This window comes from Erpetoichthys calabaricus, chromosome 2 (assembly GCF_900747795.2).
Source record: "Erpetoichthys calabaricus chromosome 2, fErpCal1.3, whole genome shotgun sequence".
NCBI lineage: Eukaryota > Metazoa > Chordata > Cladistia > Polypteriformes > Polypteridae > Erpetoichthys > Erpetoichthys calabaricus.
In genome coordinates, this window is record NC_041395.2 from 277,136,078 (window position 1) to 277,150,966 (window position 14,889).

Genomic DNA, 14,889 nt, shown 5'->3' on the forward strand with positions numbered 1-14,889 from the left:
AAGCTCACTAGTAATATCCACTTCATTCTTCTAAAATAACATCCAAGTCTACTTTTGAAGTTCCTTAAGTTCTACTGTCTACCACACTACTTGGTTGCTTATTTAATGCATTTAGGGTTTTCTGTGTAAAGAGATTGTACAGGTGGTGAACTAGCTGAGGGCAGGGAAGGCTGCAGGGATCTGTGGTATCCGGGGTGAATTTCTCCAGGCTGGTAGTAAGGCTGTCCTCCTGGCTTTGAAAATAATCTTTGTTTCCATTTAGGAGACGGGCATCATCCCAAATGACTGGAAAACAAGTCTTGTTGTCCATATCTGGAAAGGGAAGGATGATTGCCTGGATTGTGGCAACTAAAGGGGGATAACACTGCTCTTGATGCCGGGTAAGGTCTTTGTTAGGGTTAGGATCCATGATCACTTGCTCACCTAGCAGAGGCCGAAGCAGTCTGATTTTACGCCTATGAAGTCTACCACCAACTGCATCCTGGCACTGAGGATTCTCATGAAGAGCAAACGTGAATATCGGCAGAATTTTTTTGCAGCCTTTGTTGATTTTCATAAAAGCGTTCAACTTAGTTGATCGAGCTGCCCTGTGGGACATCCCCAGACTTCACGGGATACCCTCAAGGATTCTGGGTCAGGGCCACCCTGTTCACTGGTAGTTTTAAGTACTGGGCAGAGTGAAGCCAGAACATCTGCATTTTTCCCAGTTGATTCTGGGGTTCATCAGGGGTGTGTTCTTGCTCCTACTCTGTTCAGTGCTTGCATGAACTGGGTGTTGGGCAAGGTTTTGGGGTCCAGAAGCTGTGGGGCACCCTTTGATGAAGAAAGATTCATTGATCTTGACCTTGCTGACAATGCTGTGATCTTTACAGAGTCAACAGAGGCTTTGATCAGGGCTCTCAAGAGACTGAACAAGGAGTCTGAGTGTCTGGGCTTGCAAGTGTCCTGGATAAAAACCAAGATCCAGGCCTTTAATGGCCTCTTAGGTTCAGCCATCCAGCAGTGTGTCTGTATGCGGAGAGAATGTCAGCCCTGTCGAGAGGTTTACTTACATCGGCAGTGACAATCATGTCTCTAGGGACTCTTCCTATGAAGTCAGTAGACCCCAGTAGAGGGCACAGGGGTCATGAGATCACTGGAAAAGGGTGTGTGGCGCTCCCAATATCTACGCAAAAGGACAAAGGTCCAAGTCTTTAGAGTCCTGGTGCTTCCCATCTTGCTATGTGGTTGCAAGACATGGACGCTATCCAGTGTCCTGAAACAAAGACTGGACTCCTTCAGTACTGTGTCTCTTCAGAGAATCCTTGGGTACCGCTGGTTTGACTTTGTGTCAAATGAGCAGTTGCTCACGGAGTCCCAAATGAGGCACATTACCTACATTGTGAGGGACAGTCAGTTACAGCTCTACAACCATGTGGCGCGATTCCTTGAGGGAGATTCAGCTTGCAGGATCCTTGTTGAGAACCAGAGTGGCAGGACCAGGCCAAGGGGACGCCCACATAACATGTAGCTGCGGCAGATAGATGGCCATTTCCAGAGGGTGGGACTGGACTATGTGTGTCTGCCTGGGGAGTTGCCAACCAGGATCCTGAGCTGTTTCGTCGTGTTGTGGATGTAGCAAAGCACCGAACCAGTGCATGCTACCCAACCTGACCTGTGTAAAGAAAAAATTCTTAAATGTCTGTGCAAAATTTTCCCTTAAATTTCCAGCTGTATCCCCAACTTTTTGATGAATTCATTTTAAAGTCTTGAACTAATATACTAATTCCCTTCACAACTTTAAACATTTCCGTCATGTCTCCTCTTAATCTACTGTTCCTTAAACTGAAAAGGCTTAGTTCTTTTAATTTTTCCTCATAATCTGTCCCCTGTAGAACTGGAATCAACCCAGGAATAAGCATTTAGGTAAACTGTATGTGGGACCACCTCACAGAATGATGACAGGTCACCGTCACATACACAAAACAAACATCTAAGAAACTGGGCACCCGTATCCATTACTTTCAAAAATGCTGTCAGGAGAAAACATTCAAAATCAATTGTGTTCAACCACAATGACTAATCAAGAGGAAACACGAAAAACACATGGGAGTTTGATGAGGTATGGTTCAAATATGAGAACCCAATTAACACAGGCATCCCCCAGAATTCTACTCATGCCCACCTGAAGGCTAAAGCCACTATACAGGTGCTGGTCATAAAATTAGAATATCATGACAAAGTTGATTTATTTCAGTAATTCCATTCAAAAAGTGAAACTTGTATTTTAGATTCATTCATTACACACAGACTGATGTATTTCAAATGTTTATTTCTTTTAATGTTGATGATTATAACTGACAACTAATGAAAGTCCCAAATTCAGTATCTCGGGAAAATTAGAATATCAATTAAGACCAATGCAAAAAAAGGATTTTTAGAAATGTTGGCCAACTGAAAGGTATGAACATGAAAAGTATGAGCATGTACAGCACTCAATATTTAGTTGGGGCTCCTTTGGCCTGGATTACTGCAGCAATGCGGCGTGGCATGGAGTCGATCAGTCTGTGGCACTGTTCAGGTGTTATGAGAGCCCATGTTGCTCTGATAGTGGCCTTCAGCTCTTCTGAATTGTTGGGTCTGGCGTATCACATCTTCCTCTTCACAATACCCCATAGATTTTCTATGGGGTTAAGGTCAGGTGAGTTTGCAGGCCAATCAAGAACAGGGATACCATGGTCCTTAAACCAGGTACTGGTAGCTTTGGCACTGTGTGCAGGTGCCAGGTCCTGTTGGAAAATGAAATCTGCATCTCCATAATGTTCGCCAGCAGCAGGAAGCATGAAGTGCTCTAAAACTTCCTGGTAGACGGCTGCGTTGACCTTGGACCTCAGAAAACACAATGGACCAACACCAGCAGATGACATGGCACCCCAAACCATCACTGACTGTGGAAACTTTACACTGGACCTCACGCAACGTGGATTCTTTGCCTCTCCTCTCTTCCTCCAGACTCTGGGACCTTGATTTCCAAAGGAAATGCAAAATTTACTTTCATCAGAGAACATAACTTTGGACCACTCAGCAGCAGTCCAAAGGCGAGACGTTTCTGACGCTGTCTCTTGTTCAAGAGTGGCTTGACACAAGGAATGCGACAGCTGAATCCCATGTCTTGCATACGTCTGTGTGTGGTGGTTCTTGAAGCACTGACTCCAGCTGCAGTCCACTCTTTGTGAATCTCCCCCACATTTTTGAATGGGTTTTGTTTCACAATCCTCTCCAGGGTGCGGTTATCCCTATTGCTTGTACACTTTTTTCTACCACATCTTGTCCTTCCCTTCGCCTCTCTATTAATGTGCTTGGACACAGAGCTCTGTGAACAGCCAGCCTCTTTAGCAATGACCTTTTGTGTCTTGCCCTCCTTGTGCAAGGTGTCAGTGGATGTCTTTTGGACAACTGTCAAGTCAGCAGTCTTCCCCATGATTGTGTAGCCTACAGAACTAGACTGAGAGACCATTTAAAGGCTTTTGCAGGTGTTTTGAGTTAATTAGCTGATTAGAGTGTGGCACCAGGTGTCTTCAATATTGAACCTTTTCACAATATTCTAATTTTCCGAGATACTAAATTTGGGACTTTCATTAGTTGTCAGTTATAACCATCAAAATTAAAAGAAATAAACATTTGAAATACATACATAGAAAACACTCATGAGAAGCATATTGTTAAAAAACGCTTCTTTGACTCATCAGCAGCTCTAAAACTTACAAACATTCTAAGCAATCAGTCCGTTTATAGTGCCAACTACAATAGCGACAATAATGTAAATAATAAGGTGGAAAGATTTAATACTAAATTGAGAGCAGCTGTTGACATAGTTGCACCTGAAAAGACAGTTAAAAAATCTTCTAGCATTGTTATACCATGGAAGACCCAAAGAGTGTCTGATTTAAAGAGAGCATGCCGTAGAGCTGAGCGTAAATGGAGGAAGACTAAACTAACTATCCACTATGAAATATTAAAAGTTAAAATAACAGAATACAATAACACAGTTCATCTTGAGAGGCGCTGCTATTTCTCTAAGATTATAAATAACAATGCTAGTAATCCCAGAGTCTTATTCTCTATGATTGATCGTCTGCTAAACCCAGGTAACTCAAAGGAATGCATCCTAAGTACTTCCAAGTAAAACCTGTGAGGCTATTGCTGTATTTTTTAATCAAAAAATTAATGATATTATAAATAACACAGTATATCTCCCCAACACTAAGGATCCTCCTAAACCCCAGTATCCCGTTATAAACAAATTGAACTCTTTCACTAGGATAGATTTACCTGCTTTACATAAAATAATTTCTCAAATGAAACCCTCCACCTGCGTCCTTGACCCAATACCAACAAATTTTTTCAAAGAAGTATCGGGCGCGCTAATTGATAATGTTCTTGACATAGTAAATTTGTCATTAGATACGGGGGTCTTCCCAGACTGTCTTAAGACTGCTGTAGTTAAACCCCTACTTAAGAAAAATAACCTCGACCCCTCTGCTCTTGAAAATTATAGACCCATCTCTAACCTGCCTTTTTTAAGTAAAATTCTAGAGAAGGCAGTCATTATGCAGTTAAATGACCACCTCAATAAACATGCTATTCTTGATAAATTTCAGTCAGGTTTTAGAACAAATCACAGCACAGAAACTGCACTCGTTAAAGTAGTAAATGACTTGCGGGTAAATGCAGACAGAGGCCATTTATCTGTTCTCATCCTCTTAGATCTGAGTGCCGCATTTGACACCATTGATCATAATATTCTTAAAAATTGCCTTAGTCAGTGGGTGGGCCACTCTGACGGTGTCTTAAATTGGTTTGAATCCTACCTGGCAGGGAGAAAATTCTTTGTTAGTTGTGGTAATTACAACTCAAAGACACATGACATCCTATATGGTGTTCCACAAGGCTCTATCCTGGGTCCGCTGCTCTTCTCAATCTACATGCTTCCATTAGGTCAGATTATCTCAGGGCACAACATGAGCTACCACAGCTATGCTGATGACACACAACTGTATTTATCAATTGCACCTGATGACCCCAAATCTCTTGATTCACTAACACAATGTCTGACTTGTATTTCAGAATGAATGAATAGTAACTTTCTCAAGTTAAATAAAGACAAAACTGAAATCTTAGTGATTGGCAATAATGGGTACAATGAGGCTATTAGAAATAAACTGGAAGCATTAGGATTAAAAGTCAAAACGGAGGTAAAAAGCTTAGGGGTAACTGTTGACTGTAATCTAAATTTTAAATCGCATATTAATCAGATCACTAGGACAGCATTTTTTCACTTAAGAAACATAGCAAAAGTTAGACCTCTTATATCATTGAAAGATGCTGAGAAATTAGTTCATGCGTTTGTTTTCAGTCAGCTAGATTACTGTAACGCACTCCTCTCAGGACTACCCAAAAATGACATAAATCGTTTGCAACTAGTGCAGAATGCAGCTGCTAGAATCCTTACCAGGAAAAGAAAATCCGAGGACATTTCTCTAGTTTCTCCTTAGAATTCCTAGAGCAAAACTTAAAAGAAATGGTGAGGCAGCCTTCTGCTGTTATGCACCTAAAATCTGGAATAGCCTACCAATAGGAATTCGCCAGGCTAATACAGTGGAGCACTTTAAAAAACTGCTGAAAACACATTACTTTAACATGGCCTTCTCATAACTTCACTGTAATTTAATCCTGATACTCTGTATATCCAATTCATTATAATAACTATTCATGGTGGCTCTAAAATCTGTACTAACCCCTACTCTCTCTTCTGTTTCCTTTTCCGGTGTCCTTTTGGTGGTGGCTTGCGCCACCACCATCTACTCTAAGTACCATGATGTTCCAAAAATGATGGATGGATTAAAAGCCAGAAGTCTGTATGAACATCAGCATCAAGTGACTCCGTGAGAACCCTAACTACAAAGAGGACTATTTCATTTATGTTAGGTAGAATGCCCAGAGGGGACTGGGCGGTCTCGTGGCCTGGAACCCCTACAGATTTTATTTTTTTCTCAGCTTCCTGGATTTTTTTTTGTTTTTACTGTCCACCCTGGCCATCGGACCTTACTCCTTTCTATGTTAACTAATGTTGTCTTATTTTAATTTGTTATTTTTTTTTTCTTTTCTTCATTATGTAAAGCACTTTGAGCTACTTTTTGTATGAAAATGTGCTATATAAATAAATGTTGTTGTTGTTGTTGTTGTATCAGTCTGTGTGTAATGAATGAATCTAATATACAAGTTTCACTTTTTGAATGGAATTACTGAAATAAATCAACTTTGTCATGATATTCTAATTTTATGACCAGCACCTGTACCATTAATGACTCACACATCCTTGTACACAAAGTGGTGTTCTCCCCTAACATCTAATCATTTGTCCTCTGGTGAAGTTACCTGACAAGGTTGAAGGCTCAGAAATAAGTATTTTGATACATGCTTCTCTTTTCATCTACTATAGATGTAGATACACACATATTGATAGACAACAAATGTAGACAAATATAGATATACAAACTTAATAGGACATCACTGGACCGCAGATCAAGAAAATGTGTTGCCACCAAAACGTTTACCGATTACTTTCTGACTAGATTTCACTGATCTGATAATTTGAACATTCCAAAAGATTGAAATCTTTTTCAGAATCAATTGTTTCATTTGATTCGATCTCCGAAATGTTCCATTTTTACCATCATTACACCCTACATTTGTAGGTGCACCAGAATTTACACCCACGACACTATGTTTGTGAGAAGGCAGCACTAACTATTTAGCACCTCTGCCACTTCTAAGGACAAAATAAAGTCTGAATTAGCATAAGCCATCTTAACCTGGGGTGTTATAAGAAATTTAATGATTTACTTCATGAGGTAGAAGTATGAAATAACAAAAATAGCTGCATCAAATATTATAAATATTAAACTGCTTCGATTTCAGTATTTAAAGTTTAAATAGTCGCAATTGTAAAAGAAAGTTGTATTCCTCACTCTCTCAGAGGTCTACAAAGGGCAAGGACCACTGAAAAAGAATCAAATATAAAAAGAAAATTCCAGATTTGTGATCAGCAAACTCAAAACATCACCCTACATGCCTATATTACCGATCCTATTTTTTTTTAAGTTTTGTGAAAGGAGTAACTATGACCCCTTGTAAAAGTGGAATCGATTGATGTGACATGCACAACCAACAAAAAAAAAATGGTTTATCGGGTCTAGACAAAAACAGGAAGAACCCCAAAAACTTGAGGTCTTGAATAAGAGTCAAATGGGATGTCATACGATGGGTTTTCTCGTACTGGCGAGTCAGGCAGCGCTGGACAAAAAAAAATCCAGAGCGTTTAAAAGTAATTCTTATGAACGCAAAGTGGTAAATTCTGAGCAAATGTTACAAAGTGTCGCAACTGATATGTGGAATTACCAAGTAGTTTTGTTAATACTACTGCCACATAATATTCTGTAATAGCTAGGTGAAGAGTGAATAATCGGTTTAAAGGCTTGTTCTCCTCAAAATCGTTCATGGGTTCTTATGTTCTAAAATATATTTTTAATTAAACTTGATATAGGTTTGGCCATCTAAATTGTGATTAATCTCCGAAATCTTGCATGGTCCGATCTCATTTGTGTTTTCCACTCTGTAAATGAACCATTAGTAATCAAGAAGATCTTTGCCCCATCGGGACTACCACCCATTTATCTTCATCCGCCGAATTCGAAAGACAAATGTGCTAATTAGACGCACGGACGCTACTTTTCACTACATAACCAGAAGTAATATGGTACGGCGTTGTGTGTGGAGATAAGAGATTTCGCGCAGCTCTGAGCAAAGTCCACTGCTGTTAGCATAACAGCGCTTGAAACAACCAAACATAGTCAGTGCTGTAAGGCTTTAGCAGCGATCTGATCATAGTACAAATACAAACGACAGCTATCAGGAAAAGGACCTCGGATAGCAACACAAACAGATCATTTCCAAAGAGTAATCCGAGTCGTGATGAATGAGGGCACGGGAAGATTCTGCAATAAACTGCCGGGACCTCAGTAACACGGTATAATTCAAACACTTATAAAAAGAAAATAAGAACGGTAATATTGTGCACATGGATCGCTACACTATTAATTGCTATCATTCAAATACGACCTAATCATGAGGACAAGTACTTAATTTCTACCCCCCCCCCCCCCCGGTAAACTTTGATGCGAAGCTATTGAGCTCCACGCCTTTGAACTCCACGCTGGCGCGCGTACCCTTTCCACAACAAAAAACACGTGGAGACGCCGAGTTGCACTTTAGATCGCTAGCAGCAGATAGACAAAAGCGTGCCCTACCGGATGGCAGGCTTCGCACAACATCTCTAGCGAATGCTTTAAAAATCACGCACAGATTAAGGTTAACTAATTAAATGCATTTAGAATAAACAAGCGTACAAAAGTGTGCTCGCGTAAAATGCTCTAGCTATGCTGTGATTTCTTCTGGATCACTGCCACAGGACACCTCCTGTGAGATTCGAAGAGATCGGCGTCCTGCTTTAAAATGGGAAGCATTCGCTTTGTAGAAAAAAAGACACTGCTATATTAAGCAGTGAGAGTGCATGCACACGCGCTGCTCGCTGTGACCTTATCAAAGAAATACAAAATCAAAATTAATACAACTCAGAACGAATGAATATCTTAGCCAACCTACACACAATTCACAGTTTAATTAGTTTCATTAAATACAGGCAACACTTATTACAGGACAAATGGGAACACAACGAATACAACCTCAAAATACGGCCCTGCATACGATACAACCATGCAACGAACTTAAAGAGTTCCATGTTCACCTGAGTTCTTTCTCTTCCAACTTGGGTTTTTTAGCTACTGGTTCTTCTAAAGCCATCTTCAGCCGAGGATTTCACTGAACACTGTACTACACTACACTGCCACCTTCGCCGTGTGCCGCAAAGAAAAGGAGAAACTGAAAGGGAGCGAGCGAAGCGATCACGACTTAGTCGTCTGGGCAGAATGCCTGTACCGATATGTGAGGATAGACACCGCCTCGACTAAAACTGAACAACAAATGGCACAAAAGAAACGATACTTCTTAATGCTTACAATAAAACGCAAAAAGTTCTAGTCTAATAGGTTTTCCTGGGCACTGACGAAGACAACCACGTGAAGCTGTCCATTGGTAGTAGATTGGCGGCAGCAGGGGGTTGCGTGCATTGCATGCGATGGTCGTGTTGGCTGGAGCTGTGTGTGTTTTATAATTATATAAAAAAAATCTCTTTACTCCAAAATCAAACTAAAACGAATTGTGGCATTCGAAGTAATGCACAGTCTATGTATTGGTAGTATTTTTTTTTACTTGTTTAGAAATTACATACGTCAACTAGGCACTTTAACTTCATTTGTGTACATTGAGAGAACCGTTTAAAGTTTTAACTCTGTACGTTTCAGAAATTTAGGAGGTTAGTAGAAAAATGATGAAATGCCCTGTGATTATGGAAGGGGCAAAAGAACCAATAAGCTAAACGAATGACTAGTCACTGCAAATTCTTTATTAGCGATTATCCCGAAGATAGGGCTGCATTCGTCCTGTTTTAGTTTTACATTTAATGTCCTATTCTTTTGGGCATAAACGTAACCTACCCCGGTGCTACCGGTCCTTGCAGCCATATTGACTCTGCGAGTGGATGGAAAGCAGGAAGAAGGCAGGTTGGTTTTTCTTTAATGTGTGTACAGCAGCTGCTTAAATCCCCTAAAACAGCTGTCTGACAATAATCACTCTCGTGCATGATCGTTGTTCACAATGCAGCTTGATGTAGATGAGGAGGTGACGAGTATGCGGTGTTTAGCAGCCTTAGGAGAACTTTGGATGTAGCCATAAAAAGAAAAGCGCTGTGCTAAAAGTTGAATATTAAGAAAGCGAAGGTTTCGGCAACATAACTCGCAATGGATTTCTCTTTCTGTCTGTCTTCCTTCCTTCCTTGTCAGTGTGGATTTAAGTCGAAATCGCAGTCGTTCAGGAATGTTGGAATTAGCTCTGCTTTAAAAACGCCGACGTGGTACTGCAGCGCAAAGAACGGGAAAAGAAGCGTTCATTTAAAGTTTGATAGACAGCAGTTCAGAGTTGGATTTCATTCTGAGTTGAAAAGTTCTGAGTATGCTCACAATGACCAATAGACGACTTGCAGTGACTAGTATGAATTATGCATCCCCGTGGGATTTAAACTAAGAGAGAACATTTCTTTTTTAAATTCTTTTAAGGAATACGTTTTCAGTCACTGGAATCTCATTTGCTGGTAACTGAGCAATGTAAATTTTTGCAGTTTAACCAACACTATTATTTTTTTTTTGCAAGATAACACTTAAAATCACTGATTAACTTAAAATTGGACTGGTGTGAGTGTTACTATGGGTGTGTGCCCTGCAATGAAAAGGGGCCCCGGCCAGGGTTGCGTTCTGCCCAATGGGTTTATATTTTGAATAAAATAAGTAAATGCGCAAATAAATACAAGTACAGTGAAATATGTACCATAAGCTCAGGGGTAAAAGTAAGGTTAGTGGTTTGTGTTGTGAGCGTGTGCCATGAATAGTTAATGTTAAGGGTTACTGTGAACACTTGATTTTAACATGCAGATATCCAACAGCGACTACTTCTGTCCCTGCCCTATATGGCATCATTGATTTTGATTTGCGCCTACCGATAAAACTACGTCCCGAAAGTGCTGGTCTCCAACTTCTGATCTAGACTTGCTATATGGTGCTGAGGCTCTGCAAATAAATGCATCTCGCTTGACTTGTGAATCCTGTGGCTTATGCACATGTTCCGAGTTGTGACTATGAGTCTTGGATACAAGTGAAAGAAAAAGTTGCCCGGAAATATGGTGTGAAGTGGCCACTTTAATTAAAAAAAAACAATTCATTGTTAGGAGCCTACATCGAAATTGTTTGCTGTGTATGTGTCTCTTGAAGGTTTACCACCACTCCACCACCGTTTCAACAATCAAAAAGCAGTGCTCACTAGAACCCACTCTTTCAAGTTTGAGTGAAGGTGACAGTTTTCATTTTGAGGATTTTTTTTTCATGTTGTTCATGTTACTAAAATAAATAAATGAAGAAATAATAAATACATAAAGAACAAACTATACTTGTGACAGATTTAATTATATATACTTACATTTTATGGTATTGTTCATTATCAGATTTCACTGTACTTTTATTTGCATGTTTATTTTGTCTAAAATTAACCTCCATACTGCTCCGCATCCTGTGGTGCTGGGATGTGCTCCAGCCCCTGGGACCCTGAATTACACCAGGTTAGTACGGGAAATCAATGAACACATGTAGGCATCATACTTGTGGGCAAAATAAGAGAAATTCCAAGATTCATGACTAATACCGAGAGCAATGGACGACATGGAAATTCAAAGTTTTGTCAAATGCTTAACTGCTGCTTCTCATCTTTAGAAGACTGGCCTCCAATCCTGCCCCAGTCACTGTCTGTCTTTACACCTAGCCCCTGTTTGCATGTGTTTGGACTACAGTACAGTTGTTTCTTTCAAAGATATTGTGTTAGGTAGATCAATAACTCTAAATTGGTCCAGAATAAGCAGGTGTTGGCATGTGTGTAGTGTGCTCTGTGGTGGGCAGCCATACCATTTGTGGATGGTGCTGGTCTTGCTACTGATTTTGCCAGGATAGGTAATGGTAAATTGGATGATGGGGGTACAGGAAAATTAATTGATGTTATTCCAGTTAACAATGCCATCTATTTTCTAAACCCAGTGTATTCTGAGTAGGATCATGGGGAAGCTGGAGTCTATTCCAGCAAGCATATTGGATGGGGCACTAGTTCATCATAGGTTGAACACGCACATACACACTAAGTTCAATGTAGTATTACAGTAGATAGATAGATACTTTATTAATCCCAAGGGGAAATTCACAATATTTTGGCAAAAATTGCCAATCCTCCACCTAACCTGGTGAATATTATAATTTTAATACAATTATTAAGATATCTTCAAAATTCTTTTGTGAAATATAGCATTACAGTACATTTATTATCTAGGAGTTTTTCTTTATATTTCTAAAACAGTTATAACAAAAGTATTTATAGTAGAAAATATCTCATAGGAAATGTATACATATACAATATATATTTATAATTGTAGTAATAAACATCCAGTAACAAACTCGTTATTTTTAAGAAATAACCACAACGAAAAAGATTGTTTTTGCAAAAAGAACAGAGAAGAAAATCTGATTATTATATTATGATTATTTTAATATTATATGTAATGTAGTATTTTTGGCACCATACAACACTGAAATTTATAAATCAAGCTGAAGATGTTATTTTAGGTCGTCATTTTTATTTCATGTACAATATTTAATAAATGTTGTTTTTGCTTTGTGTCCATTAATCATATGCTCTGTCACAAGGCACCTTATAGGGCTAACAAGATTGCAATGCAGTATAAAACACAAACATTGAAGACAAGAGAAAAAAACAGCAGTGGCACACACCAGCAGAGACTTGGAAGTATACTTGATAAGTTTTAAACAGCATCACAAGGAGCTTAGCTACAAAAAGGAGCATTCAGTATGAATAAGTGACAAAGTAACAAAGGGCAATATGCAGATCAAGCTCAGCTGCAGAATAAAAGTAGAAAACAGTACAACATAAAAGAACAGGATAAACAGAAAAATTCTAGGTTGTGCTATTAAAGAAAACAGGCCAAGTTACTTTCATACGGTGATGGAGTTGCAATACAATGATTTTGAAGAGAAGGAACCTTGGGCAGTCTTGAATTAAGACACAACCGTTAAAAAGCCAATGTGTTATGTCAAAACAACAGTCCCACCTGTGTTTCAGTGTGTAAGCATTACAAACCCAAATGGACATTTGCATTGAGCTCGAAAGCAGCACTTTAGAATAGTAAAATAGTCCAGATGAGTACACTGAAGCCTGAAGGAATGCACCAAATCACTAATATTCTGTGGCATTCAAATGTTACTCTGCTTGTACCAAGGGGACCCAATGAGTCAACCCATGAAAGCATTCCACACCAGTCATTACACAGTTACCAGCAGCTTGTAACTGAGACGACAGACAGGACGGCCCCATGGGTCACTGACTTTTCACCATACCCCGATCCTCCCTTCTATGCCAGCCAGCAGCAGCAGCTAGGGTTCTTGAGACTAGATGTTTTTCCAGTTCTCCTATGTTCAGAGTTGGCATTCCTTAGCCCATTGCAACATCCTCCTGTTTTCTACTGACAAAAGAGAAATTGGCTATCATAACCAATAAGCAGCATAGTACAAAAACCTTTGCTTTGAAGTGCCTCTTTTCAGCACCTCCATTATATCTGTCTACACTGACCAGCGAAATCCTTTCTCTTATCTTTCAGAAGCCTACAGGTTTGGTATGTTATTTATGCACGTGTATTCCTTATATACTCATTTTCACACATCTGTAGCATTCAAAGCCACTTAACATTTAAGTCTTAGCATTTTGTCTTTAATTTGTGCACACAGGCACACAATCGGTCTGTGCCTGTTTTAAACAGCCTTACCTGCACCTATGATGCTGTCAGTGATTGAGCATTTTAGTTACGTGGGAAGGGCTGGTGTACTTAATGAAGTAGTCACTTGCTGTGCATAATAAAATCTGGTCCAAGTTGTTATGTGATGTTTGTGCTATTGTAAAATATAATGAAGTAAGTAATGAATGAATGTTAACTTGCTGTATTTTCCTGTCAATTAGGATAAACACAATGATTCACAGCCTTTTTCTCATCAACTCTACTGCTGATATATTTCTGGAGAAGCACTGGAAAAGTGTAGTGAGCCGGTCTGTATGTGATTACTTTTTTGAAGCTTTTAGCAAAGCATCTGATCCAGAAAATGTGCCTCCTGTCATTCCAACTCCCCATCATTATCTTATTAGTATCTTCTGGGAAAAAACCTTTTTTGTTGCTGTCATTCAGAATGAAGTGTCTCCACTTTTTGTAATTGAGTTCTTACATCGTGTTGCAGAAACATTTCAGGTAAGATCTTACTTATTCTGTGTATCTTTACAAATTTCCCAATAATTATCTGATGATTCCTAGCGAAGATTTACACTGCCCAAGAGTAAAATACATTTTAGACAGCTTGGGTGTTTTGAGCCTATTTGGCATGTTCTTTTGGAATAGTTATAAAATGTTCCAACCCGATTAGCCTAGTTCATGGTCAGGGGAACCAGTTCTTTCTCTGGCAGCATAAGGTACAAAGCAGGAACTAATCTTGGGCAAGGCACAAGCATTCGCACACACCTGTACACCATTACCAAAACACACATCTGCAGAAAAAGTATAAAAAAACATTCTGTAGAAATTTTAATTAATTAATCTGTATAAATATTTCAAACTTTTTGTTTTATTTGCTGCCAAGGTGTCTGTTAATTTGAAGTGGCAACCCCTAACGGGAGCAGCCGAAAGAAGAAGAAGACTATATAATGACGTACTGTATGTATTATACAAGTACTCTCATTAGTGTATACCAGAAAAATTACATTGTCAGAGCAGATTTGTTAGCATTTATCTTCTTACCGATAAAATATGAAATGTCCCGAAAGATCAAACTAGTAAGCTGTCTTGGCACTAGCTGTTCTATAAAACCCCTTTCAGCCTCCTGACCGTGCACTGTGCCCGAAAAGACATGATTTGCAGCCCATCTAAACTTATTCAGAGCCCTTTGGTTCCCAACCTGACCTTTGAACTAGTAAGACTGCCGTTACTAGTTTGAGGTTCTCACCATTTGTTTTTTTTTCTTTTCATATGCTGGAGAGCTTGTTCATTGTCAGCTTTTGCATGTTAGTGTTACAGTATACGTATAA

The 14,889-nt window shown here is 39.4% G+C and overlaps 2 protein-coding genes across 6 annotated transcripts in view; one reads left to right on the forward strand and one right to left on the reverse strand.

Moving 5' to 3' along the window:
* Positions 1-8,992, reverse strand: part of LOC114647068 (adenosine kinase-like) — a 594,211-nt gene extending 585,219 nt beyond the window's left edge. Inside the window, exon 1 of the mRNA XM_028795583.2 lies at positions 8,846-8,992. Coding sequence (XP_028651416.1) covers positions 8,846-8,901 — 56 coding nt within the window. The 5' untranslated portion in view covers positions 8,902-8,992. The remainder of the gene's footprint in view (positions 1-8,845) is intronic.
* ap3m1 (adaptor related protein complex 3 subunit mu 1) overlaps positions 1-14,889 on the forward strand; it is a 57,486-nt gene that overhangs the window by 28,460 nt on the left and 14,137 nt on the right. For 2 of the 5 annotated variants that reach the window (XM_051922961.1, XM_028795581.2), the window contains exon 2: positions 13,777-14,059. In XM_051922961.1, the coding sequence (XP_051778921.1) occupies positions 13,787-14,059 (273 nt within the window). In that variant the 5' untranslated portion in view covers positions 13,777-13,786. Of the gene's footprint in view, positions 1-9,285; positions 9,347-9,531; positions 9,720-13,776; positions 14,060-14,889 lie in introns of those variants that run through there. The other 3 variants (XM_028795577.2, XM_028795579.2, XM_028795578.2) reach the window with 3 other exon arrangements.